Below are 26,808 nucleotides of genomic sequence, written 5' to 3'. Positions count from 1 at the left end.
GGGACACCTGCTGCTCCCGTACCCCTGCTCTCGGGGCGTCCTCTGCGGTGCAGTTTGCTGTCCGGGTGGGGCAGCTCTCGCGGCGCCCGCACGCTGAGCCACGCTCCCGCAGGTTCTGGCTGGCCGACTGCCCGCGCACCGCCGAGGCCGTGCACTTCGCCACAGCGCTGTACAAGGAGCTGACAGCCGTGCCCTACATGGCGAAATTTGTGGTGTTTGCCAAGATGAACGATGCACGGGAAGGCCGGCTGCGCTGCTACTGCATGACTGATGACAAAGTTGACAAGACTTTAGAGCAGCATGAAAACTTCACGGAGGTGGCCCGCAGCAGGGACATCGAGGTTTGTCCCCAGCAGCATGTGGGGGGCAGCAGGGAGACGGCTGCCCAGGCAAAGAGAGGCTGATGCTGGTGGAGGGGCCTGGCTCTGGCCTGGGTAGGAGAGCTGGTGTTTTCGGGGAAGCAGCTCTGCACAGGGTCTCAGCCTGTTTTCTGTCCCTTGCCAGGTGGTGGAGGGGATGCCTTTGCACGTTGAGCTCTCAGGGAACCTGGTGCCTGTCAAGAAGGCCACTCAGCCCCGGACCTTCCTTTTCCAGTCCTTCCGGGAGAATCGTCTCGCCATCCCCATCAAGGTAATGGCAGGGTGGGGGCTGGGCTGTGCCTGGGGTCCCTGTGCCCCCGCTCTGCCCGTGCACCTCACTGGGCTCTCCGTGCTCAGGTTCGGGACAGCAGCCGGGAAGCCAGTGGCTCCCTGTCTTTCTTGCGCAAGGCCATGAAGTACGAGGACCTGCAGCACGCGCTGTGCCACCTGAACATCAGCATACCACCCTGCACCAAGGTCAGTGCGGGCCTCTGGGAGGGGGCGGGGGGGCCCGTCCCTGCCCCCGGACACAGGAGGCAGCTCTCGCCCTCAGTGTTTGTTCCTCAGCTGCTCCCCGTGCCCACGCCATGCAGCTCTGGGGCCGTGGAGAAGCAGTGTTGCCAGGGTGGAGCTGCTGCCCCCTTTTCAAGCTGGTGACCCCTTAGTTTGTCCCCACTCTCGCAGGGCGGCGGCAGTGAGGAACGGAGGAGGACGCTGACACCATTGTCTCTGCGGGAGCGATACAGCATCCTAAGCGAGACCAGTTTCGGTATGCAGCCTGCTGGGACCGTTCAAGCCCTCTCACCCCCTGCGCTTGGAGTTCCCAAGCCTGGTGGAAGTGCTGGACTGACCCTGTCCCGCTCACACTCGTGGCCGCTTTCCTTTCCTTGAGGGTTTTCAGGCTGCGAGACCTCTGAGCCAGCAGCCCATCTGGTGCAGGCCCCTGTGCAGCCAGAGCTGTGACTCCCTCTTCTCCTCCAGGCTCTCTGAGCAGCACGGACAAGGCAGACCAGAAGATGGTTGACATAGCAGAACAGCTGGGCCTCAGTTGGGCTGGTAAGTCCACACCTGATGGCTCTGAGGATGCACAGCCCTCCTTGGAAAGCTGATACATGCTGCAGGGTGCAGTGAACGTGCTTTACCCTGTCCAGCAAGCTGGGTCCTGGTGCAATGCTGAAATGTGATGTCTCCCTCAGAGCTGGCACGTGAGCTGCAGTTTGGGGTAGATGACATCAACAGGATACGTGTGGAGAACCCCAACTCCCTGCTGGAGCAGAGCATGGCCTTGCTCAACCTCTGGGTCAGCCGCGAGGGCAAGAGCCTCAAGAGTGAGTATCTGTGGTGCCCCGTTACAGGCACGGAGGTGGCAGGGCTGGCTGTGCAGAGCAGCAAGTGCAGGCTCCGGGTCCCTGCCTGGCTTCACACCACCGGTTCATGCACACCTGGAGTGTCGGTGGCATGGCTGTGTTCCCAGAGCCACCCGTTTGCTGACACTGGCTTCCCCCCACAGTGGAGAGCCTGTACACAGCGCTGAGGAACATCGACCGCAGTGAGATTGTGAACACCCTGGAGGGCTCCGGCCGGCAGAGCCGCAGCCTGAGGGGCAGCTGGCGCCACACAGACAGAGACTATTCCCTGTCACCATCCCAGATGAATGGTGAGTCCTGGCTGCTCACAGGGGCTGCAGGAGGGCCCTGGGGCAGAGTCTGTGCAGACAGGTCGGGTCTGACATCTTGCCTGACCAGGGTGTGCTGGTGGCAGCTGGGACCTCAGTGGGCACAAGGCATTGCCAACAGTCGTGGCCCCTTCGCCGGGGCTTGTGCTGCAGGAAGCTTGGCGCTGCCACACCACCTGCGCGGAAGCTGTCCCGTGGGGGCGGGCATATGTTCCTTATCCTGATGTACCAGCGAGAACTGGCTGTGCCAGCTGTGCGAGGGTGCAGGGACACAGCGTCAGCTGCAGTGTGTGCCCTTGGGGAGCCAGCGCAGCGGGTAGGGGCAGGACTGTGTGCTGCTGCAGCACTGAGCTGCTGCCCGTGCAGCTCTGGCTCATCGCTCTCCTCCTCTTTGTCTCTCCCCTTGTTCTGCTCTCTCAAACATGCCACCTAGCGCCATCAGGTGCAGGCACTCCTGCGGGTCACTTCTTGTCACCTCTCTTCTCTGAGCTCATCCTGGCCTCTCCTTCTCTCATCTTCCTCCACTGCCTGTCTCCACTGTCTCCACCTCAGCTGAGCCCTCCGGGAGCCGCGTCCTGCTCCAGCGACTGCATGTCACCAGGGACTGTCCCCGTCATGGCTGTCGTGCTTGCAGGCAGCCACCCCAGCCCCTCTCCTGTGGCGCTGCCCTGCGCTCCTTCCCTCGCTGTCGCTGCATGGCTGTTCCCCAGCAAGGTGTCTGCTCAGGGGCACGGTGCCCTTCCCGTGCTGGCGTCCCAGCTGTCCCCCGTGCCTCGGCTGTGGCTTGCAATCCCTGGCTGCCTGGGGAGCAGGACAGGTTCTCCGCTGATCTCTCTGGGTGGAAAAAGGGCTAGTGGCTCAGAGCTGAGAAAGGCTGAGCAAAGGCACTGGTGCGGGTGGGAGTGCCTGGCTTGGCTGTTGTCCATGTCGGTATACCTGGGCTGTGCACGTGGCCCTGGGTGATGAGGACGTGACAACTGCTTGTAGCCCCAGAGACACCAATAGGGTTGTAGGGCCCTGACTGCGTCCCGCAGGGCCTCGGAGTTGTATGACATGTACCAAGGCTTCCTTCCCTGCCCATGGTGCCACTTCCAGCCTGCTCCTCTGTGCCATGGAGAGGGGTTGACTTTGGGAGTCAGTGCCTGCCAGACTTGGCCACCTGACCGATGCTGGATGGGGGCTGTGGACAGGGACCTGGGGGCTGATGGAGCAGAGTAGCAAAGAGGGCACCGTGTCCTGCAATGCAGATGGGGCATCGTGTGGAGTCCTGACCTGCTCTCCACGGGGAGCAGGCAGCCCCAGGTCTGCCCAAACCAGCCCCAGCACTCCAAAGAAGGCACAGCAGCACTTGCAGGGCCCTCGCAAAGGCAGCAGCTGCCACGAGCACAGCTCTGCTCAGCCCAGCCTCCGGGGTCTGTGGCATCACCAGTGCTGTCCTTGGGACATGCACCCTCCCGGAGGTTGTTTCCCTCCTTGCCCTGCTGTGCTTGTGTGTGTGAGACGGCTGCTGGAGATGTCGCCTCTGTCTGCCCATATAGGTTACGCTTCGCTGCAGGACGAGCTGCTGTCCCCTGCCTCCCTGCATTACACGCTGCCATCCCCGCTGCGTGCCGACCAGTACTGGAATGAGGTGGCCATCATGGATGCTATCCCCATGGCTGCCACTGAGCAGGACGCCCTGATGGAGATGTCCGACATGCAGGTGTGGTCCTCGGGACTCACCCCCTCGCTGGTGACAGCTGAGGACTCCTCTCTGGAGTGCAGCAAGGCCGAGGACTCGGATGCCACAAGCGAAGGCCGGTTTCCGGGGCAACTTCTAGCAGATGCGCATGGCCCGGACCACATGGGCTCTATGGACCTGGTTGAGGATGACACAGTGGACTCAGATGCCATGAATGGCCTGATTGACCTTCTAGAGCAGGAGGAGGGGCAGAGGCCAGAGGGGAAGATGCCAGCCGGTGATCGCCACCCAGGGACCGGGGAGCAGGACCCAGAGGGTGAAGTCTCTTTTGTTTCAGTTCAGCAGAAGGTGCAAGCCAGGATCACAGCATCACCCACCATTAGCCACGTCGTGGAGAGGAGCGCAGACAGGTACCACGACCTGGGGTGCCGTGGTGGCTGCAGGAGGGGAGCAGAACTGCTTTGACAGCTATTGCCCTGTGCTGGGCCAGCTGCAATGCTCTCCCAGCTTTGCTTGCTTCTCGGCTGGTCTCCAGACCTGGAGCCCAGTTGTTCCCGCAGGCAGAGCAGCGACTCGGGCTGAGTGCCTTGCACCTCTCTGGAGATGCTCTTGGGGGCTCCTGGCAGAGCACCCGGCAGGGACCCCAGCAGACAGCCAGGCCCTGGGTTGTGCTTCCCAGAGCCATTTCAGCTTGGGCTGTGTTCTGCTTCCCTGTGGCACTGGTCCCCTGAGGTCCCTAAAGTCGTCCTGCCATAGACGCTGGGTCTGTGGGGTGGGCAGGGAGCATGGCAGGGAGGAAGCCTGTGCCCTTTGCGCATCTGCATTTTGTGCTGCTTGTGCCGGGTGCCCGGCAGCGCTGCGAACTGGGAGCCCCATGCGTGGTGGAGCAGGCTGTGCCCGTGTGGCTGCACAGCAAGGCTGGTGCTCGGGGACAGCACTGCAGGCCAAGCTGACTGCCTCTCTCTCTCTGTCTCTCTCTCCCTGTCCCTCTCTGGTGCCCAGGCCGAGGGACTGGAATGCAGAAGGCTCCTTTATCTCCTGCCTACAGGACCTGACAGCGGGCTCCTGGCAGGAGGGGGTCACCCGAAGGCTGCTCCCAACGCACACCATGGCCACCGGGGCACAGGGCCAGGAGCAAGAGCAGGTCCTGGTGCCGGCCGTGGAGCTGATGCGAGTCAGCTCCGCTGAGGACAGCAACTGGCAGCCCCAGCATCCCGCAGGCAGCTGGCGGGAGGAGGCAGACAGCCGCTGCTTTGGCCAGGTGAGCGTGAGACAGGGAGACCTGGCCGCGCAGGAGGTGCAGAGCCTGTGCACAGCCCTTCCGGAGCCTGCCTCAGCCGGGCAGAGCAGGGGCTGGTGGAGACACGAGCCTCCTGGGTGCTCCCTGCCCCTGGGGGTGCCCCTCAGCCCAGAATAGCTGCTGTGCCTGACACCTGAGCTCTTGCTCTCCATTTATAACCCAGCCCGCAGCCAACCTCCCTGCCTGTTTCCTTATCAAGTATCTGCCCTAGTCGCTGGCCCAGCAGCCTGCTGGAGCCAGAAATAGAGCTGGTCTGGGGGCCAGGCCGGGCGGTGGGCGTCCCGCCAGAGCCGTGCAGAGCCAGCAGGTACGAGGGGAAGGCAAATGCCGTCCTCGGCCAGGCGTGCGCAGCCATCCCAGCAGCACAGCCGCGCTCAGATGTGGTCACTCGGCTCTGCTGTGTGTCTCCTGAGTCACGTGCGATTCCGGTGGTGCCCCGAGCTCCTGGCTCCTTCCCGGGGCTTCATTTGTCCTGCGATAGGGGACTGCACCACCACAGCTAGGAAGACAGGTTGTTGGCAAGCTGACACCAAAGGGGGACAGGGCTGTCCTGTTTACTGCCCAGCTGGGGATGGGTGGTGCTGTCACAGCCCTGGCCTCATGACTGGCAGACACTGCGAGCCCAAAGGACGCCCCACCTGCCCGCTGCCTTCTCGCCGCCCACACAGCGGCAGCTAGGGTTACAGCCGTCCTGCCGCGGGGTTACAGCCGTCCTGCCGCGGGGTTACAGCCGTCCTGCCGCGGGGTTACAGCCGTCCTCCTGCGGAGCCAGGCACCGACCTGCAGGGCTGCTCCGGCCCCGCGGCTCTGCCTGCCCCAGCCAGGCGGCATGGCTGGGCGCTGAGCGGTGGGCGCAGACCCGCAGGACACGTGTGCGGCTGCAGGATGTGGGGTTTCCTGGCCCAGCTGCTGGTCGCCCTGGTGCTGCTGGCCTTCTTCCTGGTCAGCTGCCAGAACGTCATGCACATCGTCAGGGGCTCTGTGCGCTTCCTGCTCAAACACGCCCACCGTGAGCTGGACAAGGAGCTCGGGGAGAGCCCGGGGCTGGTGGACGATGAGGAGGTTCTCTCCACCAGAGTCGTCCGCCGGCGCGTCCTTGTGAAGGTAACGAGCAGGGAGCTGAGGGAGCAGCCCTGGGGCAGATGCAGAGGAGAGCAGTAAAGGGACGGGGCAGGGCAGGAGACAGAGGCCGTGGGGTGCATGTCACATGTACTGTTCTGGCTGCAAAGGAGCTCCCCCCACCTCCCTGAAATCCCTCCTGTCGTTGCAGGGGAATGAAGTTCTTCACCTCCCTGGAGAGCAGGTGACTGAGGAGCAGTTCACAGATGATCATGGCAATATCATCACCAGGAAGGTGAGTGATCGAGGGCATGGTGTGGGCAAGGGCAATGCTGCCGCCTTTCTCCTGTCCCCTCTGCCTGGCCGCCTTGCTCGGCCCTGCAGCCAGGGGCCCGTGCGGGGCACCCATGTCCCTCCATCTTCGGTTACGGTCACGGCGCTTCTCTGGCCAGCCCCTGCGCAGGGGATGGAGGCTGCATGCCACGAGCGGGTCAGCGCCGGGCTGGGCAAGGAGGGAGGCTGGTGCCTGGAGCCGGCTGTGATGTCTGGCTGTGCGGGTCCCGACAGGTCATCCGGAAGGTGGTGCGTCAGCTGGGCCCCGGTGACACGGGTGACAGGCAGGAGCAGGAGGAGCTGATTCTGGAGGGCTCCCTGCAGGAGCCCCAAGACCTGGAGGCTGAGGACGATCACTTCATTAAATACTCCATCCTGCACCGGGACGGTCTGGGGGCCAAGGTACAGTGTGGTTATAGCTCTGGCCCTGCCCAGGGCCAGCTCTGCCTCTGCAAGACTCACAGGCTCTGGGGCTCTGCCACCCTCTATCCTTTCTTCTGCCCTGCCTTCCTCTCCTGTTTCCCATCTAAAGCTTCCAGGGGCACCTCTTGCCCACTGCACCACTTCTTGCTCGTTGTCTTCTGCCAACTGACTCTGCCTTTCCCTCTCCTGTCATCTTCTGTGTGTCTGTCTGTTCATGTGGGTGACATTCTGCCTCCTGCCCCTGCGGCTTCCTCAGGAGGAGGTGCGAGCGCGTGTTCCGAAACTGGATGTCTCCGGGGGCAGGATGGGGGCTCAGATAGTGAAACGAGCCAGCCTGAAAAGGGGGAAGCAGTGACCCCTCAAATGGCCTCTTTTGAGGTAACCCACCTTTGCTCTTCCGTCTGTCCCAGCTCCCCATGCTGCTGCCTGCACTGAGCTGCTGGTCATGCACATCTAGGGAAAGTGTAACCAGGCTGCGCAGAAAGGGGTTGCTGTGCTGCAGCAAAATGCTGAGGGTGGGCAGCAGCGTGTCCCGGCTGCTCGTCTGCTCCTGGGTGCCGTGGGCACAGGGTGCCCTGCTCTGCAGCGATGCTCCAGCCGGCTCTGCTGGCGCTGGGCTACAACAGAGGGATGATCTTTGTGCCAAACTGCCCCAGGGAGCGGGTAGTATTTGTATGGGGTCTGACGCAGAGCTGTCCTCTTCATCCATGAGCACTAGCTGTGCAGCCTCGTGGCAGACGAGACCAGCCCTGGTGCCCGTGGGGTGCAGTGGGGCACCAGCAGAGCTGTGAGCCAGATGAGGGTGGTGACAGTTCTGCTGGGCCATTGCTCACTGCTACGGGACTCCTGCTGCACGATGCAGCAGCTGCCGCCGCCAGCCACGCATGGCAGCACGAGAGGGCGGCAGTGAGGGCTGCTGCAGCTCCCGTGGCCAGGAAGGGGGGTGCAGGCCATGGCAGGGTGCTGCAGGTGGACATCAGAGCAGCAGGAACATGATGCCTGTGGGAGCTGAGGGCAGGGGACCTGTCTTTCACCCAGGACATTTCTTCCATTGATCCCCAGTGTGGACGCTGGATCATCCCCTGAGTCTTGTGCATCCCCTGCTCCCCTTGCCTGCCCTTCTGGGTGGGACTAGACCAGGCTCAAGGCAGGTGCTTCGCACAGCACACATGGATGCAGCTGCATTGTTTGCACGCTTGCTGCTGGGCTGGCAGTGCAGCACTTGGGGAAGGTGCTGCACGTGTGCTCCCCAGCTGGCAGGGGGGTGGTCGGTCCTCTGGCCGCTGCTGTATGTGCATGGCTGTGTCTGTCTGTCCTCCCTCTACACCCTCTCTCCACTGTGATAAGTGGGCTCTCTGTGGGTGCGTGACAGTCAAGAGGTTTGTGCTGGTGGACACACGTTCATGCAGACTGTGTCCCGACACCGACGGCCTGCCCCGCGGCCCAGCCAGTCCCTGGGTCTGCCTCTTGCAGGGCCAGTGTTCCTGCTGCATTACTCCTGCTGTTTTCTGTAGCGTGCGAAAAGTGGCCCCAGGTGTGCATTAGGAACGTATGTGGTCTTACCCACTGCTGAGTGAGCTGCACTTGGCCACCCTTGTTGAGGCTGGGGGCTCAGGGATGGCCCCCTCTATCCCAGACCCTACAGCATCCCTCCCAGCTCCTTCCCAGTGCCATATCGCCCTTGGTGCAGCTCAGCTCCTGTTTGTTGCTGCTTTCTGCAGCTGGGACAGCACCACCAATACCATCTATGCCATTGCTGCTGGTTTCAGGCAGGACACTAAGTGGTGCTTTGTCGCTCTCTCTTTGACACCTTCCAAAACTTGTCTTGTGGTAGCTGGGCAGGATGGGTGCACGTGGGACAAGCACAGGATGCAGAAGGGTCCGGGACTGCCACGTACCTGGCTGCCCCCACCCTTTCTCCTGTCTGTGCCACCGTGAATGTCTGGTAACCCCGTCTCTGTGTCTCTCTGTTTCCCCAGGATCTCACCTCAACACCAAACCACTGAACTCCAACACACGTTCTGACACATACCTGAGAAGAGGAGAGGAAGCAGAGAGTGGAGGGGAGCAGGGCTGGCTGTACATGTTTCTATAGGCTAATGGCATGACTTCTGTATGAGACATACTTACCGTCCTATCCGCATGACTGACTGACTGCAAGACGCATGAGCTACAGTACTTTAAACTGACGGCGGGGCCTCCATCCCTGCCCCGCTCTGCCAGGAGCCCAGAGACAGCAGCACGCGCCGGGGCATTCTCTCGACCCCTCTGGGAGGCAAGAGCTGGATGGGCAGAAAATGAGGGAAGGAGACTCCACCCTTGCGCGTGTGTGTAAGTGCATCCCCCGCCCGCGCTCCAGCTGCAGGAGGAAAGCTGGGGCAGCGCGGCGCTGCTCACCATGGGAGGATGGGGGCTTGGCCCCCATCGCCTGTGCTGCCTCTGCTAGACTTGCTTCCCATCCCTCTGCGAGTGCTGGATTCTGGGGAGGGCAGCAGTTGTGGGGTGTGTGAGGTGAGGCTGCAGGGAGCGCCGCTGCGGGCAGAGGGGCTGGAGCAGGGCTGCCCTTCCTCTCCCCAGCACGTGCAGTGTCTCCCGCCAGGGCAGGGCTCTGGGCTGAGCACTGAGCTCGTTGCTTGTGTTGAAAGTGTAAACTGTACAGCAATCAGCCTTGTGTATATGAACCAATAAATACTATGCAAACCCCTAGGGACACTCTAGCAGTATGTACAAAGCACTAACAGCTCTGCTCCCAAATACCTCTTCAGGATGCAGGATGGGCAAAACCTTTGGAGTATGTGAGCAGCTCTGGTGACTGGAGCTGAGAGGCTGTAGGAGTAAAAGGGCAGCAGACAGTCTTTGCCCTATGCCCCTCTGGCTGAGCCAGGGCCCTTCCTGGCCTGAAGAGAGGGGCCCAAAGGTGCAGTCGCATGGGCCTGTCCATAGTGCAAGCCCCAGTTTGGGTTGGCTCTGGCTGGGGTGAAGCTGTAGGCCTGTGCTAATGTGCTTGATGGGTAGTGAGACAGAGCAGGGGATGCTTGTGCCACACAGGGTTGTGCCCAACTCTACTCAGCACAATATCTGCTCAGGAGATGAGCCAGGAGCTGGCAAGAACCAGCAACCCATGCAAGGGCTTTGCAGGGGCATAGTGACCCTGTGGATGCTGACCCTCCCAGGACCAACCCCAGAGACGTGGGGGCTGCTCCCCCCGTGGCTGTGGCTCGAGCAGGGGAAGCGCCCGCTGCAGCAGCCTGGGCCACCGTCGCCCTGCAGCCAGGGCAGCCCTGGGCCAGCTGCTCCAGCAGCAGCGCAGCAATGGGCAGAGCTGCCCTGGCAACTCTGAGCTGTGTTGTAGCTTGAATGTTCTACAACACTTGACCCCAGGAGGGCCAGATGCAGGTAGCAGCAGCAGAGCAGTAGGTCCCATGTCCCCAGCTCTGTACTTTACCTAACATGGGGGCCTGGTCCTTGTAGCACAGCAGTGTGCGGACCCCTGCTCTTCCCTGTGGAGGTGATCCTGGGTGTGTTTTGCAGGGCCTGAGTTCGCACTCGGTAGCTGTGTGCAGAACAAGTCCACCTCCAGCTCCAGGCTGGCGGCCCTGGCAGGGCAGCCCTGTCTCGCAGTGGGCGCACGTCTGCCAGGAGCACCCCTGGCTCCCCTGCATCCGGAAGGAGCCCAACTGCAGCGAAGCAAACGACCCAGCTTAGCCATGGAGAGCAAGCAGCCCCTTCCCACCCCACCCTGAAGTTGAGCCATACGGGCACAGACCCTCCATCCATCACCCCTGCTGTGTACGACCACCTCCCTAGACCCACTGCAGCAGCTGACTCCGTAGCATCACCGTAGAGTTGTGTGTGGGTCCTGTGCTTTGGCCTTGTATACGCCATAGGGAATGTGCTGTGCTGCAAACCGTGCCAGGCACTGCAGTGACATTGCTTCGCGCTCAGATTGCTCGTAAGGCTGGTAGAGGGAAGCTGCACCCGACATTGAGCCTAGAGAATGCTGCAGTCTGCACACTAGAAGCTTTTTAGAAGTTTTAAAAATTACTTTTATTTCCTTTTTTTAATTGTTACGGAAACAAGCCTTTTGGATCTCCCTGTCTTAGCCCCTGATGTATAGATCATTTCCCTGTACACCAGCTATCAGACTATGAATTAATAAAGAAACCAACACAGACCATGTCTCATCTCTGCTTTTCCAGGGCGCGGCGGGGTCCGGGTGAGGTTCACCCGACTCGTATCCTGTTGCCAGGAGGGCAGGGGGCAGTCGGGAGCGGGGCAGCAGTTTGTGCTCTGCCGTTCACTGGGGAGGCCGAGGGCTGCAGAAACGTGCACCCACCCCAGGCGGGTCTCGGGGCTGATCCTGCAGCATCTTCTCCCCGGACGGGCTGGGGAGCGGCCGGTGCCCCGTGCCGCTGCGGGGCCGTCAGCGTGGGGAGCCCGAGCCGCACCGGGGGCAGCGGCGCTGCCGTGATGCGCCCGCGGGCCGTGCCGGGAGCCCCGCCCGCCGCAGTCAGAGCCCCCATCGCCCCGCCCCGGGCCCCGCCCCGGGCCCCGCCCCGCCCGTCCCGGCTCCGTCCAGCGCCCGCCCCGCCGCGCGCAGCCGCGTCCCTCCGCCGCCGGCGTTCAAAGCGCAATTTGTCTGTTCCGGGCCAATCCCGGGCTGGCCCCCCCGGTGCAGCCAATGGCGGCCGAGGCCGCGGACACATGGCCAATGGGAGCCGCCACCTGCCGCCGTCCGGCCAATGGGAGCCCCGTATTCTAATGCGCCTCGTCTTTATCAGAGAAATGTTGGCGCTGCCGAAGCCAAGTTCAGTGTTCGGGGCTGGAGCCACCGCTGGGGTCACCGGAGCCACCCGGCCCTGCCCAGGCAGTTCCCCCAGCCAGCCCGACAGGGTCCCAGCATCTCACAGTTCCCGCCGGCCAGGGTGGACGCTGGAGCCCAGTAGCCCCCTGGCTGGTGGGGAATGGCCCGGACGTCGCACTCCTGGGCAGCCGGGCTCTGAGGGCCACCTTGTTGTGCAGCCATGGACGCCAACCTGCCGGGCACCTTCCTGCTCAACGGCCCCTCACTGGGCCCCTTCCCTGAGGCCAAGGCGCCCGTCTGCCAGTACTCGGTGCAGAGCTCCTTCTACAAGCTGGGCCCTCCCGGGCTCAACGCCCAGCTGGCTGCCGGCACACCCCATGGCATCTCCGACATCCTCAGCCGGCCCGCGGCGACGCCGAGCAGCAGCCTCCTCCCCGGCTACCCCCACACAGGCGGATTTAATGGACTGAGCTCCCCAGGTGTCTATTACGGGCCCCAAGTGGGGGCCCTCCCCAAGGCCAGCGGCGAGTACCTGCCGCGGGGCCGGAGCTGCTGGGCAGAGGCGGCCCCGGAGTGGCGGGGCGGCCGGCAGTGCGGCGGCCGTAAGTACAGCGGGGCCAGGGCGGCGGCGGGCGGGCACCGTGGGGGCAGGCGCCCTGCAGAACCCCGACCCATCGGCAGCGGGGCAGGGGTGTGGGGCAGCTGCCCAAGCTGCATCTTCTCCATCACCCTGCATGAGGCATGGCCAGTCACATTGCGGGCTGCCCCAGGACAGGAGGAGTGACCCAGGCACAGGAGCTGCCAGAGCTCAACCTGCCGCAGAGGCTTGAGCTCAAGAGCAGGGACAGATCCGATGGCAAGGACGAGCTCTTTGCTCAACCCCAGGCAAGCCACAGCTGGCAAGGACATCCCGTCCCTCTGGCAGCGTCACTGGGGTCCGTGTCCAGCCCAGCTCGGGGCTGAGACAGGCAGGACAGCGGGACGTGGGCTGGCAGCACTGCCTGCCTGCAGGAGGTGGGGGGGGATTGCAGAGCACATGGCTGCTGTGCCGGGGGGTGGTGGGATGGGTGCACCCGCTGTCCTTTGGGGAGTCCAGGGGGTGCTCTCGGAGCAGATGGGTCAGGCAGCTTTTCATCCGCTCCTGGCACGGCTACAAGGTGACCAGCTCTGCCTGCCTTCCCGTCACCATCCTGCAAGGTGTGGGGCTTGGGGGCAGGGTGTTCCTGGTGCTCTGTGGCTCTGGGGTCACACAGTCCTGCTAACGACCCTTCCCCTCTCAGCACAACAAATTAGGGCTGACCCTGAGCAAGAGGTGCGCAGCCTGGATCCGGCTCTGTGGGGCACACACAGGGGGCAGCTTGGTCCTTCTGGGATGGCACTGAAGCCAGAACAGGGTTTTAATTTGGAGGGGAAGCAGTGTGGAGGGACTTGGTGGGTGCTGAAGGCTGGCAGGTGTGCTGGCGCCATGTTCAGGAAGGAGAGAGCTGCCCAGAGCCCCGTGCTGCGGCGTCCAGGGCTCACCTGCCTCCCTCCTGCTCTCCCGCAGCCCCTGCTCACCTCACTGACAGCATCCACAAGAAGAAGCACACACGCCCAACCTTCACGGGGCACCAGATCTTCGCTCTGGAGAAGACTTTTGAGCAGACCAAGTACCTGGCGGGTCCGGAGAGAGCGCGGCTGGCCTATTCCCTTGGCATGACCGAGTCCCAGGTGAAGGTGAGTGTGGGTCCCTGTGTGGCACAGGCCACGTGGCGTGGTGGCTGCTAACCAAGCTGGTCCCGTGGCGCGGCAGGTCTGGTTCCAGAACCGACGGACCAAATGGAGGAAGAAGAGTGCCCTGGAGCCCTCCTCATCCTCGCAGCGGGCGGGGGGCTCTGGTGGAGAGCGGGCAGCCTCTGAGGCTGAGGACGACGAGTACAACAAACCCCTGGACCCCGACTCAGATGACGAGAAGATCCGGCTGCTGCTGAGGAAGCACCGCGCGGCCTTCTCGGTGCTGGGTTTGGGCACGCACAGCGGCTGAGCGCCGGCACAGCCTCCCCGCTGGGTATCGGGCACCCGGCCTGGCCGCCTGCTCCCTGCCAGGGGGTGACCCCCCAGCAGCTGCCTGGCTGTGGGGATGGGGTGGCTGCCACCCCTGTCCTGGCGGCTCCTGCTCGGGGGCTGTGGCTGGCAGGGCTGGCAGCAGCACACGCGGGCAGCATCGGGCACAGCCGCGCTGTCGGTGTTGCTGAAATAAAGGTCCCAGCCCCGGACAGCTCCCAGCACTTGCTCCGTGGCTGCGTGGTCCACGGTGCCGGGGGCTGGGATCGCATGTGTGGGGCAGGGTCTGTGCGGGCAGGGGACGGGGCTGTGGCTGTGGTGCTGTATGTGGAGCAGGAGGAGCCCACAGGAGCAGGGTGGCCCTGGGCACGTTTCCCAGGGTTTTCCCCGGTTCGGGTGTGCACCTGCTGCGAGAGGTGCTGGTTCAAAAGTCACTTGTTGGGGCCTCTTGTTGGAACCTATTAGCAGCAAATAAATATCATTTATCTTAACGGTGTGAGTGAGAGCCCATTCAGCTGTCGGGGCTGCAGGATTGATGTGGTGTCGATAGTCCCGGTGTGTTTGCTGCCAGCCTGGTGGCCGCCCCCTGCGCTGACCCTGTGCAGTGGGAGCCCTGCACGCGTGTGCCGCGGTTTGGCGGCCCCGGCTCCCGCGGCGCGGCCCGGGCGCACCAGCGGGGGGGGTCGCGCCAGGCTGTCCGGAGCCGCGCGGGACGCCGGGGGACGGCTGCTGGTGCCCCGGGCCCGGCCAGCTCGGCAGTTGTTCAGCTGAGCACCGAGTGCCAGCCATGTGTGAGCAAACAGACCGGCCGTGTCCCGGGAGGAAATCGATAGGAGATAAGTTGCTGCTGGCCCATCGTGTGCTGTTTTGCAGCGTGGCACAGGCATGGAGGAGGTGTGGGGCTTGCGCCCCAAGCTGCCCTCCCCTGAGGCTGCAGGTAGCGCCTGAGGATGGGGCGGGGGCCACGTCCACCCCCGGGGACGGCCCAAGCCCCTGAAGTTGTGGGGGGATACAGACTGTCACTGTGTCACCCATCAGCTGGGGCCCCAAGGGCCGCATTTGGTTTTGAATACCCTCCAATCTGTCACTTTCTGACATGTGCTGGGAGGACTTTGCAAGGAGCCCTGGTCGCTTGGCAGCACTTTCCCTCGACTTAGGGAAGGCTGATGCCCCCACAGGTCCCTGTCCAGGCCCCCGGTGAGTGTGGGGCTTGTGATGCTCCCCCCTTAGCCACGCGGCTCCTCTGCGGCTGCGGTGGCACAGATGCCAGTGGGTGGCAGAGCCGACGGACCCTTTGCAAGGATGTGGGAGGCGGATGCCGCGGGCGCCGCGGTGCTGGGGCGTTGTGTGCCCCGGCCCCGCGGCAGCACGGGACGCGGCAGGAGCTGCTTCTGCGCGGCGGGAGAAGCGCAGGGCTGCTGCGGAGATATTTTTTTGACATTTTCTAAGCTGCCCAACGTGGCTGACAATTTTTAATGTACTAACTGCCTGGTCCAGTGAGCTGATTAATTGGTGCTGCGGAGATCAATACAAAACAGAAAATTAAAACAATTTTAAAGTGATTAAGTAGTTTAACACCTGTCTGATGCCACGTCAGGGCTGGGAGACAAATAAAGCAGGTGGCAAAGGGCCTGCTGTAGCCAGGGAGAGTGACAAATCGCAGCCGCAGCCTGGCTGCCCCGCACATCCCTGCATCCCCGCAGCCGGCGGCTCCCGAGCAGCGGCCGGGACGCCGTCCTGCGGCTCCCGCGGGCCGGCACGGCTGCTGCGGCAAAGTCCTGGGCCGGGTCCCTGCAGGGCACGCCGAGCCTGGCCAAGAGCGAGCGCCGGCTCTGCCCCAAACCCGCCGTGCGCCGCTGGCCGTGCGGCCCGGGACAGGCGGCGGAGCCGGGGGCGTGCGGAGCGAGCGCAGCCGGGCAGCCTGGCAGGAGATGGATGGCAGCTCCGCTTCAATTCCACATCCCTTTTCTCCCAGACAAACCCCGTCGGATTTTCATAAATCAAAGCGCCACACTGTTTAATAAAAATTTATTGACTTACAAGTGATTATTTATCAAAAGGCCATTAATAGCGGCTCCAGGAATGATGTGCTACTGGGTGGTGCGGGGAGACTAATAGCAAATCAATGCTGGCAGCTGGGCAGAATGCATATGAGGGCGCCGGCCCCCGGCAGGCTGCGCGGCCGCTGCCGCCGGAGCCCCCAGCCCCTGCCCTGCGGGCCGCCCGGCGCTCCCCCCTGGTTATTTATCGCTTACAAATGAAATGATCGATACTTTTAATCTAGAGCTAAATTTATTAACTTTCCCATCGGAGAGAGACATATTGACTGGGAGCACGGGGAAGGGGACCCAAGGAGAGATGGATGTGTCCCTCCGAACCCGTCCAGCCCATGGCTGCTGGGGTCCCATGGAACCGGGGAGTCCTGTGGCGCCCGGGGTCCCATGCTCAGCGGTGACCGCGGTGACCACGGTGACTGCGGTGACAGTGTCCGGGCGGCGGGTGCTGGGCCGGAGCCGCGGGATCCCTTGGTGTCCGCGCTGTCCGCCGGTGCCACGCGGCCAGCGCGGCGCCCAGCGCCTCCTGCACAGCTGCGGACGGTGCTCAGAGCCGCTGCGGACGGTGCTCAGAGCCGCTGCGGACGGTGCTCAGAGCCGCTGCGGACGGTGCTCGGAGCCGCAGCGCCGTCGCCGCGCTGGAGCGGGGCCGGGTGGCGTGTTCCGGGGTTGCCGTTGGTTTGCTCTGGGTTGGTTGTGAGGGTTTTGTTGTTGTTTGCTTTGGTTTTGGTTTTTATTTGTGTGGGTGTTTTTCCTGATCTGTTGGTTTTGTTGGTTTTTGTGTTGTGGGTTTTCTGTTGGTTTGGGGGGGGTTTTGTTGTGTTTTTTTTTTGGTGTGTGGGTTTCTTTATTTTTTTGTGGGTTTGTTTTTTTGTTGGTTCTTTCTACTTTATTTTTGTGGGTTTGGGTGTTTTCTCCGTTGCTCTGGGTTTATTGGGCCGTCTGTTTTTTTTCTTTGTTTGTTTGTTTGGGATTTTTTTGTAGGGTTTTTTTTTGGTGGGTTTTCTGTGGGTTGTGGGTTTTTCTTGTTTTTGTTTGTTTTCCTTCAGCTGCTTTTGTTGTTTTTAAGTGCAAAGCAAAAGTCACCGGGCCCTGCTGCTTTGTCTTTATTTTTCTCTTTTTTAGTGTGGTTGGGTGGGTGGTTTGTTTGGAGTTTTCTTGGGTGGGGCTTTTTTTTGGTTGTTGTTTTTGGGTTGGTTTTTTTTTTTGGTGTGTTGTGGTTTTTTTTGTTTGTTCTTTTTTTCAGCTGGTTGTGTTTTTTGGTTGTTATTTGTATTTTTTTTTTTGTTTTTTTAGCTTTCCTGCTTTTTCTTTATTTTCTTTTTTAATATTTTTGTGTGTGTTTGTTGGCGTTTTCTTGGTGTCTGTGTTGGTTGGTTTGGGCGTTTTGGTGTTTGGAGTCACGGAGCAGCAGCCCCGTCCCTGAGCCGCCGCGACGGGGTCGGCGTTGGGCGCTGAACCCCACGAGTCCCGTGGGACAAGTAACCAAGTGCTGCTGAGCGGCCGCTTAACGCCGCAACAAACCCCGACGAGGGTCCCGCGGCAGCCGGGACCCGTCGGATCCAGCCGCTCCGTGTCCCGGAGCTCCGGCGCGTGTGACACATCAGCCTGCGGGTGCCGTCACCATCTCCTGCTCGGCCTCAGCTGCTCTTGTTAAGCACAGAGACAGAGACACCACAGCCTTTGCTGCCTTTTTTTGTTGGTTTTTCCCCAAATCAGCGGCTGCAGCTGAAGTTGGGCGGACAAGAACCCCGGGGTAACAGTGACAAGCGTGGGACAGTAAAGGCATCTCTGTCACAAACGAGAGCAGCCTGATCTCTCTCGGTGGGGCGGGACGTTACCATGTGGAGCAGATCACGGTAACTGATGCGGGGTTTTGGTAACGCGTCCGTGTGTCTGTGCGTTTGAAAGGGTCGTATTTTGAGCACGACAAGAAGCAAAGGCAAATCAGTTCAGCATAGAAATATTTCCCATAACTGTACGTTAAGGGCTCCTGTGCTATTAGGCGTGGCTTTACATCCCCGTGCGGCAGCCTGTGTGTACACCGCGGGTATCGTACTGGGACCGGTTTGGTTTATTTGTGGATAATCTGATGGTCCCGGGGTAGGTGGAAAATAGCACACGGTGGAAAATGGGCGTCCTCAAGTATAAGGACACATTGTCCATCCCCTAGGGACACGGTTTAGCACTAGATTTAGGTTATGGTTGGACTCAGATGATCTTCCATGATTCTGTGACCAAGCTGACCCAAAAGTTGGGATTTGAAGCCGCTATCAATACAAAGCAGGGAGGCTGCACAGAAGTAAATGATGTACGTGAGGGTAAGTGCATTGTAGCTCTTGAGAAAAGACAGGGAGTTTCTGGACTCTTTTTCTCTCTGTTGCTCTTTTCTCTCTCTCTTTCTTGGTATAGTGGTGTTTCATGCAAATAAAAAGAGGTAAAGTAACTTGAATCTATGTTGGTAGCAAGTGTAGGGAAATTCAAATGTAAGGACACTTACACAGAATATCTGTGTTGTCCTGGGAGGCAGCAGATGCTCTCCCCCAAAAAACAACAGTCGGGGTACAAAGGAGGCATTTAAAATATTGCCTTCTGTAGCACTCTAGAAAACACGAGCGGGCTTCTGCAGTCAGCGGCGCAACAGCGTTCGCTCGTATGAGCAAGCGGCCGACCCCGTGAAAGTGCTCAAGTTTGTAGGAACATCAGGAAAATTGAGAAGTACATGGGATGGATGCTCAAATGCAAAGAGGCTGCTGCTCGCAGCTCCCACGGGGTCTGTGCGGTCACGGGGCTCGTCAAGACTCCCGCGGTTGTCACGGCAGCTCATTCAGCGCAGCTCACCCGTTCCTGTGCGGGAGACTGGTGACTGACACGCACGCACATCAACACACCCGTCCTCCCCCGGGCCTGTAAACACCATATGGAAGCATAGGGCACCGTAAGTGTTTCATTTAATATTGCCCCTGCAAGGGGCTTCACTGTAACAGTAACAAGAAGGCATCTTTGCCGAGAGCTGCCCAGAGACTCCAGGCAGAATTGGCGCCTCTGGAACGAACGGCCAGAGGCTGAAGGAGCCGGCCCGGGCGGCTATGGAGTCCCCAAAGTCCACACATTCGGAGCTGCCTCCGACCAGCTGGCGCCAGAGGCAGAGGGCTCAGGAGCGGCTCCGGTCCTCGTGGTTGCCTACAATCATTTTGCTGTAGAGTTTCTGTTGCTCCTCCTTGAATGCATCTTTCACCTTCTCCCTCTTCAGTCCTCCATCCCTGGGGAGAGAGTCAAATCATCAGAGGAGCTGCAGGTGTGCACTGTCCAAAACTACATCTGGGGCTGCTCAGAGCCCCCGCGACGGCCGGGCAGCTGCCCTCGCACCTCGCCCTGCCAGGGCACCCTGCAGAGCAGCTCCGGCACCGCGCTCTGCAGGAGCTGTGCCCACGGCCCCTGTGCGCAGCACGGCAGCCCCGTCAGAAGCGCGAGCTGCTCCAACACCCCCACAGCAGAGCCCGGGGAGTCCCCCCGCCTCCGCAGTCTGGAGATCTCAGTGCCCGCAAAAGGCAGTTCCCAAGCTCAACCCACTCTGCTGAGCAGCATCGAGCCAGAACCAGGGCATCCCAGGGCGAGCTGCAGTCACAGAACAAAGCCCTGGTGCCCAGCACACCCAGCAGAAGCGAAGAGTGGTCCCTGCTACAGAAGAGCAGCTTTGGAGGTCACAGGCAAGATATATCTCGATTTCTCCATAAGCCTACTCTGCCCAGTGCAAGACACAAACTGAACTCCACAGCCCACAAGCACATGCCAGGACCCAGAACAAAAAGCCCTGGCACCAGGAAGAGAAACGCGCGCCTGGACTCACCAGAGCAGATCCACGAGGCCTCCCTGCCTGGCAATGGCGGACTTCACTCGATTGGCAAAGTGCACAGCGTCCTCTTCGGGCTGCGGGAAAACAACAGTGTTCAGGAGGAGCAAAGGGCCCGCGGGTCGGACCGGGTTCACCCCACGCACCTGCCGGGTCATCGGGGGCAAGTACCAGACGCTGCAGACAATGGCCCAGCTGGTCATCATCCTGAGCAGGTAGGTCACCATGCCGTACTTGCTGCTGTTCCAAAAGGCATCTCCAAACTGTGGGTCGTACTAGAGGCAGAAGAGCTCGTGAGAGTCAGGCGGTGGCTGCACCGTCCCTGAGGCTCCCAGTGACAGGCCAGCGCTCCCAGAGCACCTCGCGTGACCTCGGGCCAGGCTGCTGACCCGGCAGGGCCAAGACCAGGCTCTCACAGAGCCGCTCGTGCCCTAAGAACGTTTGCCTTCTCATACCTTGATGGCTACGGGATAAACTGTGGCTCCAATTTCAAAGCTCCCCTTCTTGAACATCATCACAGAGGTGTTGTTGATGCAGGTTCCTGTAAGAGACCAGCACAATCTCCTCAGCTTCCCTTTGCGAGCTGGTTCACAAGCCTCAGCCACACACTGAATGGCGGGGGCGCAGTGCCCAGCAGCTGCCCCAGCGCTTGCTCCACGCCCTGTTCTGCGTGCGCAGGATGCGGCACCAGGACACCGTGCATCCGGCTGCCACATGCTGGGGTCAGTCAGCTCTACAGATGCAACGTCCCCTTTGTCTCAGTGAAGGGTCCCAAAGCCCTTGGCCACACAAAAAGGGAAGGAACAGAGATGCAGTGCTGTCCCAATGTGCCCCCTCCACCGGGCGCTTGCCCGGCCTTGCTCCAGGCTCACCTTCTGGAAAGATGAGAATCGGCAGTTTGCTCTTGTCCTGGACGTGCTCCGTGAGCCTGAACAGACGAGTGACACCCGTTAGCACAGGGCACAGCGGCCGGCACGGCACGCGGTCCCCACCCTGCAGCCACCGGGGCTGCCTGGCTGCCAGCAGCAGCGGCTCAGCCTCCCAGCACCCGCAAAACACAGCAACGTCCTCCAGACCCCGCCGCAGCTACCAACCGTCACACCTTTTGGCGACGAGGTGACGATCTCTGACCTCAGAGCGCTCAAACCAGACGTGCGGGCAAGCCTTCACCATGGCTCTCTGAATCACACCCATGAGCCCCCCGTGGATCTGACCCACCTGAACGGGGCAGGAGAACACGAGTTACGAGACGCAGCTTCACAGCCAGGCTGAGGTTCATCTCTCCACCCCTGCCCTGGCAAGGCTGAGAGGAAAAGTCCCAAGCTCTGGCTGGAAGGACAGACGTAGCCTCAAGCCTTTTCCACTTCGCAGGGGGTCCAGCTGGGGAAGCGCTTTGCTCAGAGCCCAGGCCACGCACCACAGGACACCTGTGCACGGGGGCTGAGCGCCCTGCGATGTCACGCAGGGACAAGCAGTTCTGCACGCTCGAAAGCCTCTTGCTGCCTCCTCCCTGTCCCGCACATGATGCTGCTGGTCCCACCACCTGCGCAGCCCAGCCGGGCAGGCAGAGCTGGGCTGCAGACCTTACCATTGCATAGTAGCCATCGCTGGCCAAGATGATCACGTCAATGGGAGATGTGTGATTGGCCACGCAGATGCCTCCATTCCGGGGCCGGTTTTCTCTAAATGCAAAACAAAGGCAGAGATGAGGGCAGAGGAATGGAGCACAAGGCCTGCGAGAGGCGCAGCACGGAGCGGTCAGCGGGAAGCAACGCGCTGCGGCACACGGGCCGTCCTCACCGGTCGTGGTAGGTGATGATGGCGGTGAGGGCACGCACGCAGATCCGGTAACACATCAGGTGGACGTGCCTGCTCAGGAACTCCTTACACCTGCAGCACAGGACAGAGACCATCACTCCCCAGCTCTAACCCCTCATGGTGCCACCCAGCCCAGCTGCCCCAGAATCCAGCGAGACTTCACATCCCTCCCACAGACATGCGTCTTGTCCCAGGTTTGATGTCAGCTTATGACCACTGACTCTTCACTGATGAGAACCAAACTTTGGTCTCTTTCTTCTGTTCCCATCCTTCTCAGAGCCCAGGGCTGAGCACTCTGCCACAACCTCAGTGCTCACACCCAGGCTCTTTGTTTAAAATTACAGGGTGTCTGTTCGTGAGGGGTACAGGCACCAGGACCACCTGCCTTGTCTGCAGCTGGCAGAACAGACAGGCCTTGCAGGAAAACTTCAGGATTATCAGGTCTCAAACTGCACAGGGGGGCTCCCCATCCCCTCTTCCCTCAAAGACAAACTCACCTGCCATTTGGCAAATATCCCACCACTGTGGTACCAGTCACCAACAAGCTGATGCCAGTAAACGCCAGGGCTATCCTGCAGAAAGAGGGAAGCTACGCGCTAGCAAAGCCGCAAGCCCTGCTCACCGAGCAGCCCGTCTCTCCTGAGCACGGCGGCCAGGGCCCGTGGGCTTGCAGAGCCCCGCAGCCCCGCTCCGGCCCCGTGGCCGCACTCACCGCAGCGGCAGGAGGAAGCAGTAGCGGATGAGCACGCCCAGGCCCCAGAGCACCGTCAGGCGCAGGCTGATGTATTGGAAGTTGTAGTTGGTCCTGCTGAGCAGGTTCCAGGACTCCAGCTCTTCAGCTGAGAACCTCTTGGTCACTTCATCATCCATGATGGTCTCAATGCCTTTGCGGCAGAAATAGAAGATATCGGAGAGCTCAAACTCAGGAGTGTCGAGGGCTTTGCCGCTGCCACTCCGGCGGATCTCCTTGATCTCCTCTTCCAGGGATGTTGGCTCCTTTGCAATGATACCTGCAACAAGCCACAGGCAGCTCTGAGCAAAGTGCGACCTACCCGCGCAAGGACAGCTGAGAACCAGGGCCCTGGCCCACACCTCAGCTGCTCAGAGACACATCTACCCCATTTCCATAAAGAATTTCGAACTTCATATGTACCCACATAGGGCAGGATCTTACCATTGATGTAGGGCTTGTATAACGGATGGTTCTTCTCCTTGGCACCACGCTCTATTCTCAGCGTTGCCCACTGCAAGAGACGCACGTGACAAGTGAGAATGGCACGGCCTGGAGCTGCACTTCACATCCCCCGTCTCACAGCCAGCTTCCAGGGCAGACCTTGGCTAAGGGGAGACGACGGGGCTAGTGCAGGACACTTCTGTCCAGGACTGGAAGAGCGAACGGGGGACGCAGAGACTCCCCTCCCCCACCACTAAGCTTTGGTTAAAAAAAAAATAGACTTCAAAGTCTTTTCAGAAAAAGTTTCAAAATACAACACCAAAACAAAACAGGCGTTGAGACTGAACATTCCTTAATTGAAGAGAGAAAAAACAATAAAAACAAGGTGAAAAGTTCTATTTCAGATAAACTGAAGTTCTTATTAATTTCTTCTCCCAGTTCGGTCACTGAATTTGAGGACTCAGAGCTCAAAGGGCCGAGCGTTGCGAGCTCCGGGGCTGCGTCCCGAGCCAGACGGCACGGAGATGCTCCCGGGGAAGAGCAGCCCTGCCCAACAGCAGCAGCTGTGCCATAAACCCTTCAGCAGCTCCAGCTCCATATTTAAGAGGCTAAAACCTCCCTATCGAGAACACAGCAGCCCTTTTCTTTTGCCTGGGCAGGCAGGGCAGGGCGGTGTAGGCTTTATCTACCAGGAGTTTGGCAAAAATCCTGGTCTCGCCGGGGACTTGCTTCAAGGAGAGGTGCTGGCTGTGAGACAGCCCATAAAATCACTCTGCCAAAGGCAAGCATGACCCCAAGCTGGAAAATTCCACTTGGCCTCGCCGTGCCCAGGTCAGCGAGGGCTGCCGGGCGCCCGGGGGCTGCGCGTCCAGACGCGGCTGCGGGCGCAGGGGACAAGCAGGCGACACCCCGGGACAGAAGGGGGTTGCGGCTCTGGGTTCTGGCCAGACTGCTCGGGGCTGGCGGCACAAAGTCCTGCCCAACCTCCTGCGCTGCCTCCTCCGAACGTGTGCTGGGGAGGAGCAGCTCGTCCCTCCCCGTCGCACCCTACGCCCCTTTGGGCTTCTTTCCACATGAACTGTAACAGCCTCTGCCTTGCCCGGGACATTAACCCAGCCGGGCACACGCCTCCTCTCAGCGCATCTGCAGATCCCGCTGTACTGTGACGCTTACAGGCCACGCTGCTGCTGTACCTGGAGATTTACTGGATCAATTACAGGGAAAAAACAGCCCACAAACAGAAGTCCAGCAAACTGCATCTGGCTGGGATGACCCATCTGGGTCATCTGGCACCAGCACGTCACCAGCAAACCAACCTCCACCCCAGTCACCTGCAATGCTCTGAGGGACAAAAGCCTCCTCCGAGCACAACCGTGCTTGAAAAGACCCCCTGTAAACACACAGAGAATTCTGAAAACATTACTTACCTGAAAAATCTTCAGTAATGTTTTCATGTAAACCTTGCGGATGCCAAAGGAGACTCCAAAAATTGCTGGTACAATGATGAAAACCAGAAGCAGAGTGAAGAGGACAGTTATAGAAATCCCCAAGAGATTAACAACCAGGCTGTCAAAGGGGAGCAGGAGGAACATGGTGAAGGGCCCAGGCACGGCCGGTGCCCTGCAGCCAGACAGAAAGGCTGCCCACAGCGATTAACCAGTCTGTCTGTTATTCAGCAACAGTCTCACACACGCACCGAGTCCGCAGCCTGCTCACAGACCCCATTCCAAAGTTCACATCCTTTTTGGGCTCTGCGAGAGGGAACGCAATGGGAACAGGGAGAGCAGTTGGGAAAACCGCCAAACAGTCTGCCAGGAGCCCGGGGGCGTCGGGACAGCGCGGGCTGAAGGGCTCAGAGGCGGAACACGTGCAGAGGCTCCTCCATGGGGGCGCGATGGGCACGGCAGGGAAACGACGGTGCGAACAGACACCCGCCCAAGGTGCCGCCGAGCAAGTCCTGCTGTGGGGCAGCGTGCGAAGAAGCTGGCAGCAGAATCCCCTCCTGGCTGCTGAGAGCATGCAGAGCCTCTTCACGGGGATACGGTGGAGTCCATCCCTGAGCCGGCATTGGAGGAGATGGAGGGAGCTGGCACTTGCAGGAGCCTGCCGTACGCGGAGATGTTATTGTTCTCTCCGTGAGAGAGCAGGTGCCAGCGCAGATCCTTGCATGACGCCTGGGACCAGCTTAATTTGGGAGAGCCCTGGAATCCACTGATGTTGAAGGGTCGTTACAGACACGAATGAAGTCTGTATCCCTGGAAAGCTCTTCAAACAGCAAGCTGGCTTCTTGGCAGATGAGGAACTCACATGCCGCCAGTGCTAGTGGAGGAAAGAGAAACCAAAGTCAGGCAGGTCATGCAGCTCGGAGAGACGTCAGCCCAGCGAGGGTGGCGGGGCCAGGGACAGCGGGCTCTGAGACCTGGAAGGCAGCGCTTGGGCTGAGGTCACATCCCTCGGGGCAGCTCCTGAGATGCAGCGGACCTGGGCTGGTGCTGCAGCTGCTGCCTGGCACTGCCACGGGCTGGGAATCACTCCTTGCTGCCACTCGTCCTTTTCATACCACCCACACCTCCGATGGAGCAGGCTCGTCCAGAACCACGCCTAGAGCACAGGACACTGCAATCAGTCCCGAGTACAGGAAAGGAGCCAATGGAGTGACAGAAAACCCTTCCTCATGACAAAGATCTTGTTGCCTGTCTCATTTCAGAGGCATCCCAGAGCACTGAGCCAGCCGGGTACCTGGATTCCTGGGCAGGAATCACTTCCTCTGCCCCTGCACAGGCTGGCAGCTCCGCAAACAGCCCAGGGCAGGAAGTCAGCCCAAGGGGACAATCATCGCCGGTGATTAGCCCCAGTGGAACGTGTTGGGTGACAGGGACCAGCCAAAGGTCAAACACCCATCACTACAGCCCGTCTGGGGAAGGACATCCTGCACCACACGGGTACACACGAGGCCAAGTCAGGCTTGTAATAAGAGATGAGTCTGCTCAAGGGAGACGTCCCTCTGGACGGAGCATCAGCCTGCGGATGGGATTTAACAGGAACCCGACAGGCGCACAGGAGCAGAGCCTGGGGAGACCCTCTGGCTCCCCGCGCAGTGTATTCCAGCCGCGGGCTCAGCACCGCTGCTCCCAGCAGGGAGATGCCGAGATGCTCCCAGGCACTGCTGCACCAGCAACACTAAGAACACTGCAAGTGCTTCAAAGGAACACGCTGGCCCGCACACACCGTGTCCTGGGACCGCAGCTCCGCAGCTCCACGTGTCGCTGCCCGTTACGCCGGAGCCGTCACCCGTCAGCACCGGGACTCGTGCTGGCAAACCGGCCGGGCTGGCCCTGCGCGGGGTCGGTGACCGCGCTTCTTCACGTGTCACCCGGCAGCGCAGGCCACGCACGGGCCACGCGAGACGGGCCCGGGCGCGCGCAGGCGGCCCTGCCCGCTGGTCACCGACCGCGGGGCTCACACCGGACGGTGCCGCCGGCCCCGGGCAAGGGGGAGACCCGTGCGGCCCCGCAGCCCCGGGCAGGGGCACAACCCGCGGCCGGGGGGAGCACCACGACCGCCGCCGCACCGGCTGCAGGGCCGGCGCCCAGCGGGGGCGCAGCGAGCCCGGGGGCGGCGGCAGCGCCGGCTCAGCGTTATTCACCGGGACACGGCCCACGAGCGCAGCGAATCAGCGCACGGCCCGGGGCTCGGCCCGCCGAGCTTCGCCCGCGGCGTGTGCGCGCCCGGCAACGGGAGCCCGGCGGGAGGAGCGGGGAGCGGCCGCTGTGCCGGGGAGGCGCGGCTGGTTCCGCTCCTGCGGGCCGCGCTGTGGCACCGAGCGGTGCGGAGGACCGCGCTGTGGTACTGGGGTCCGTGCTGTGCTGGCCGGACCGGTCCGCACCGGGCGCGGGGCGGCGCTGCGGCGCGGCCGGCACCACGGCGGGGAGGCCGCTCTCCCCCAGGCGGCCGCCGGTTAACGGTGCGCGGCCGGGCCCTGCCCAGGAGCCCCGATCCCGCCGGGCGCAGGCAGCCGCCGGCCCCAGGCCCGTGCCGGGAGGAGCGGCCGCCGGTCCGAACGGGCCGGTCACGCACTCACCTGCCGCCGCTGCCGCCGGGACCTGGCTCCGCCCCAGCCACGTGCCGTGCGCGTCTCCGCCCGCGCTGCGTGCGCTGACGTCAGCGCGCCGCCCGCGGGGCCGCGCGCGCAGGAACGCCCCGCCCTCCCGCGCAGCCAGCAGGGGGCGCCG

General features: G+C 61.4%; 3 protein-coding genes across 14 annotated transcripts in view; 2 read left to right on the top strand and 1 right to left on the bottom strand.

Moving 5' to 3' along the window:
• ANK1 (ankyrin 1) overlaps positions 1-11,004 on the top strand; it is a 34,522-nt gene extending 23,518 nt beyond the window's left edge. For 7 of the 9 annotated variants that reach the window (XM_082072455.1, XM_082072458.1, XM_082072456.1 and 4 more), the window contains 12 exons: positions 113-341; positions 505-630; positions 717-836; positions 1,044-1,128; positions 1,341-1,415; positions 1,556-1,687; positions 1,870-2,016; positions 3,573-4,125; positions 4,718-4,976; positions 6,286-6,369; positions 6,642-6,809; positions 8,810-11,004. In XM_082072455.1, coding sequence (XP_081928581.1) covers positions 113-341; positions 505-630; positions 717-836; positions 1,044-1,128; positions 1,341-1,415; positions 1,556-1,687; positions 1,870-2,016; positions 3,573-4,125; positions 4,718-4,976; positions 6,286-6,369; positions 6,642-6,809; positions 8,810-8,836 — 2,005 coding nt within the window. In that variant the 3' untranslated portion in view covers positions 8,837-11,004. The other 2 variants (XM_082072461.1, XM_082072462.1) reach the window with 2 other exon arrangements.
• Positions 11,005-11,640: 636 nt separating this feature from the next.
• Positions 11,641-14,140, top strand: NKX6-3 (NK6 homeobox 3). Its single transcript, XM_082072733.1, has 3 exons — positions 11,641-12,236; positions 13,181-13,350; positions 13,427-14,140. The coding sequence occupies exons 1-3, from the start codon at positions 11,855-11,857 to the stop codon at positions 13,655-13,657; spliced, it is 783 nt and encodes a 260-aa protein (XP_081928859.1). The 5' UTR covers positions 11,641-11,854; the 3' UTR covers positions 13,658-14,140.
• A 4,524-nt stretch (positions 14,141-18,664) lies between these two features.
• GPAT4 (glycerol-3-phosphate acyltransferase 4) lies at positions 18,665-26,776 on the bottom strand. Of its 4 annotated transcripts, XM_082072860.1 has the most exons (14): positions 26,658-26,776; positions 24,996-25,177; positions 24,004-24,895; positions 22,577-22,646; positions 22,115-22,412; positions 21,900-21,974; positions 21,385-21,474; positions 21,173-21,266; positions 20,687-20,802; positions 20,457-20,512; positions 20,040-20,125; positions 19,731-19,859; positions 19,582-19,661; positions 18,665-18,994 (listed from the first exon to the last, which is right to left on the bottom strand). In XM_082072860.1, the coding sequence occupies exons 3-14, from the start codon at positions 24,166-24,168 to the stop codon at positions 18,886-18,888; spliced, it is 1,368 nt and encodes a 455-aa protein (XP_081928986.1). In that variant the 5' UTR covers positions 24,169-24,895; positions 24,996-25,177; positions 26,658-26,776; the 3' UTR covers positions 18,665-18,885. The 4 variants fall into 4 exon arrangements, with proteins under 4 accessions (XP_081928986.1, XP_081928983.1, XP_081928984.1 ...); XM_082072857.1 differs by having other exon boundaries at positions 19,582-19,859; XM_082072858.1 differs by having other exon boundaries at positions 19,582-19,859; positions 24,004-25,177.
• Between the last annotated feature and the right edge of the window lie 32 nt (positions 26,777-26,808).

The sequence above is a fragment of the Streptopelia decaocto genome, assembly GCF_964273445.1.
Source record: "Streptopelia decaocto genome assembly, chromosome: 25".
NCBI lineage: Eukaryota > Metazoa > Chordata > Aves > Columbiformes > Columbidae > Streptopelia > Streptopelia decaocto.
Note: the sequence above shows the minus strand (reverse complement) of the source record. Positions and strands in the feature narration are given on the sequence as shown.

What these genes read in the sequence shown, in the direction of transcription:
- NKX6-3 (XM_082072733.1), top strand. Translation starts at nt 11,855, where the DNA reads ATGGACGCCAACCTGCCGGGCACCTTCCTGCTCAACGGCCCCTCACTG. An exon ending in CGGCCGGCAGTGCGGCGGCC is followed by an intron (nt 12,237 to 13,180) that starts GTAAGTACAGCG and finishes GCTCTCCCGCAG; the next exon opens with CCCCTGCTCACCTCACTGAC. An exon ending in TGACCGAGTCCCAGGTGAAG is followed by an intron (nt 13,351 to 13,426) that starts GTGAGTGTGGGT and finishes GTGGCGCGGCAG; the next exon opens with GTCTGGTTCCAGAACCGACG.
- GPAT4 (XM_082072858.1), bottom strand. Translation starts at nt 24,168, where the DNA reads ATGTTCCTCCTGCTCCCCTTTGACAGCCTGGTTGTTAATCTCTTGGGG. An exon ending in TGCTTCCTCCTGCCGCTGCG is followed by an intron (nt 21,975 to 22,114) that starts GTGAGTGCGGCC and finishes CTCTTTCTGCAG; the next exon opens with GATAGCCCTGGCGTTTACTG. An exon ending in GGCCTCGTGGATCTGCTCTG is followed by an intron (nt 18,995 to 19,581) that starts GTGAGTCCAGGC and finishes CTCTCTCCCCAG; the next exon opens with GGATGGAGGACTGAAGAGGG.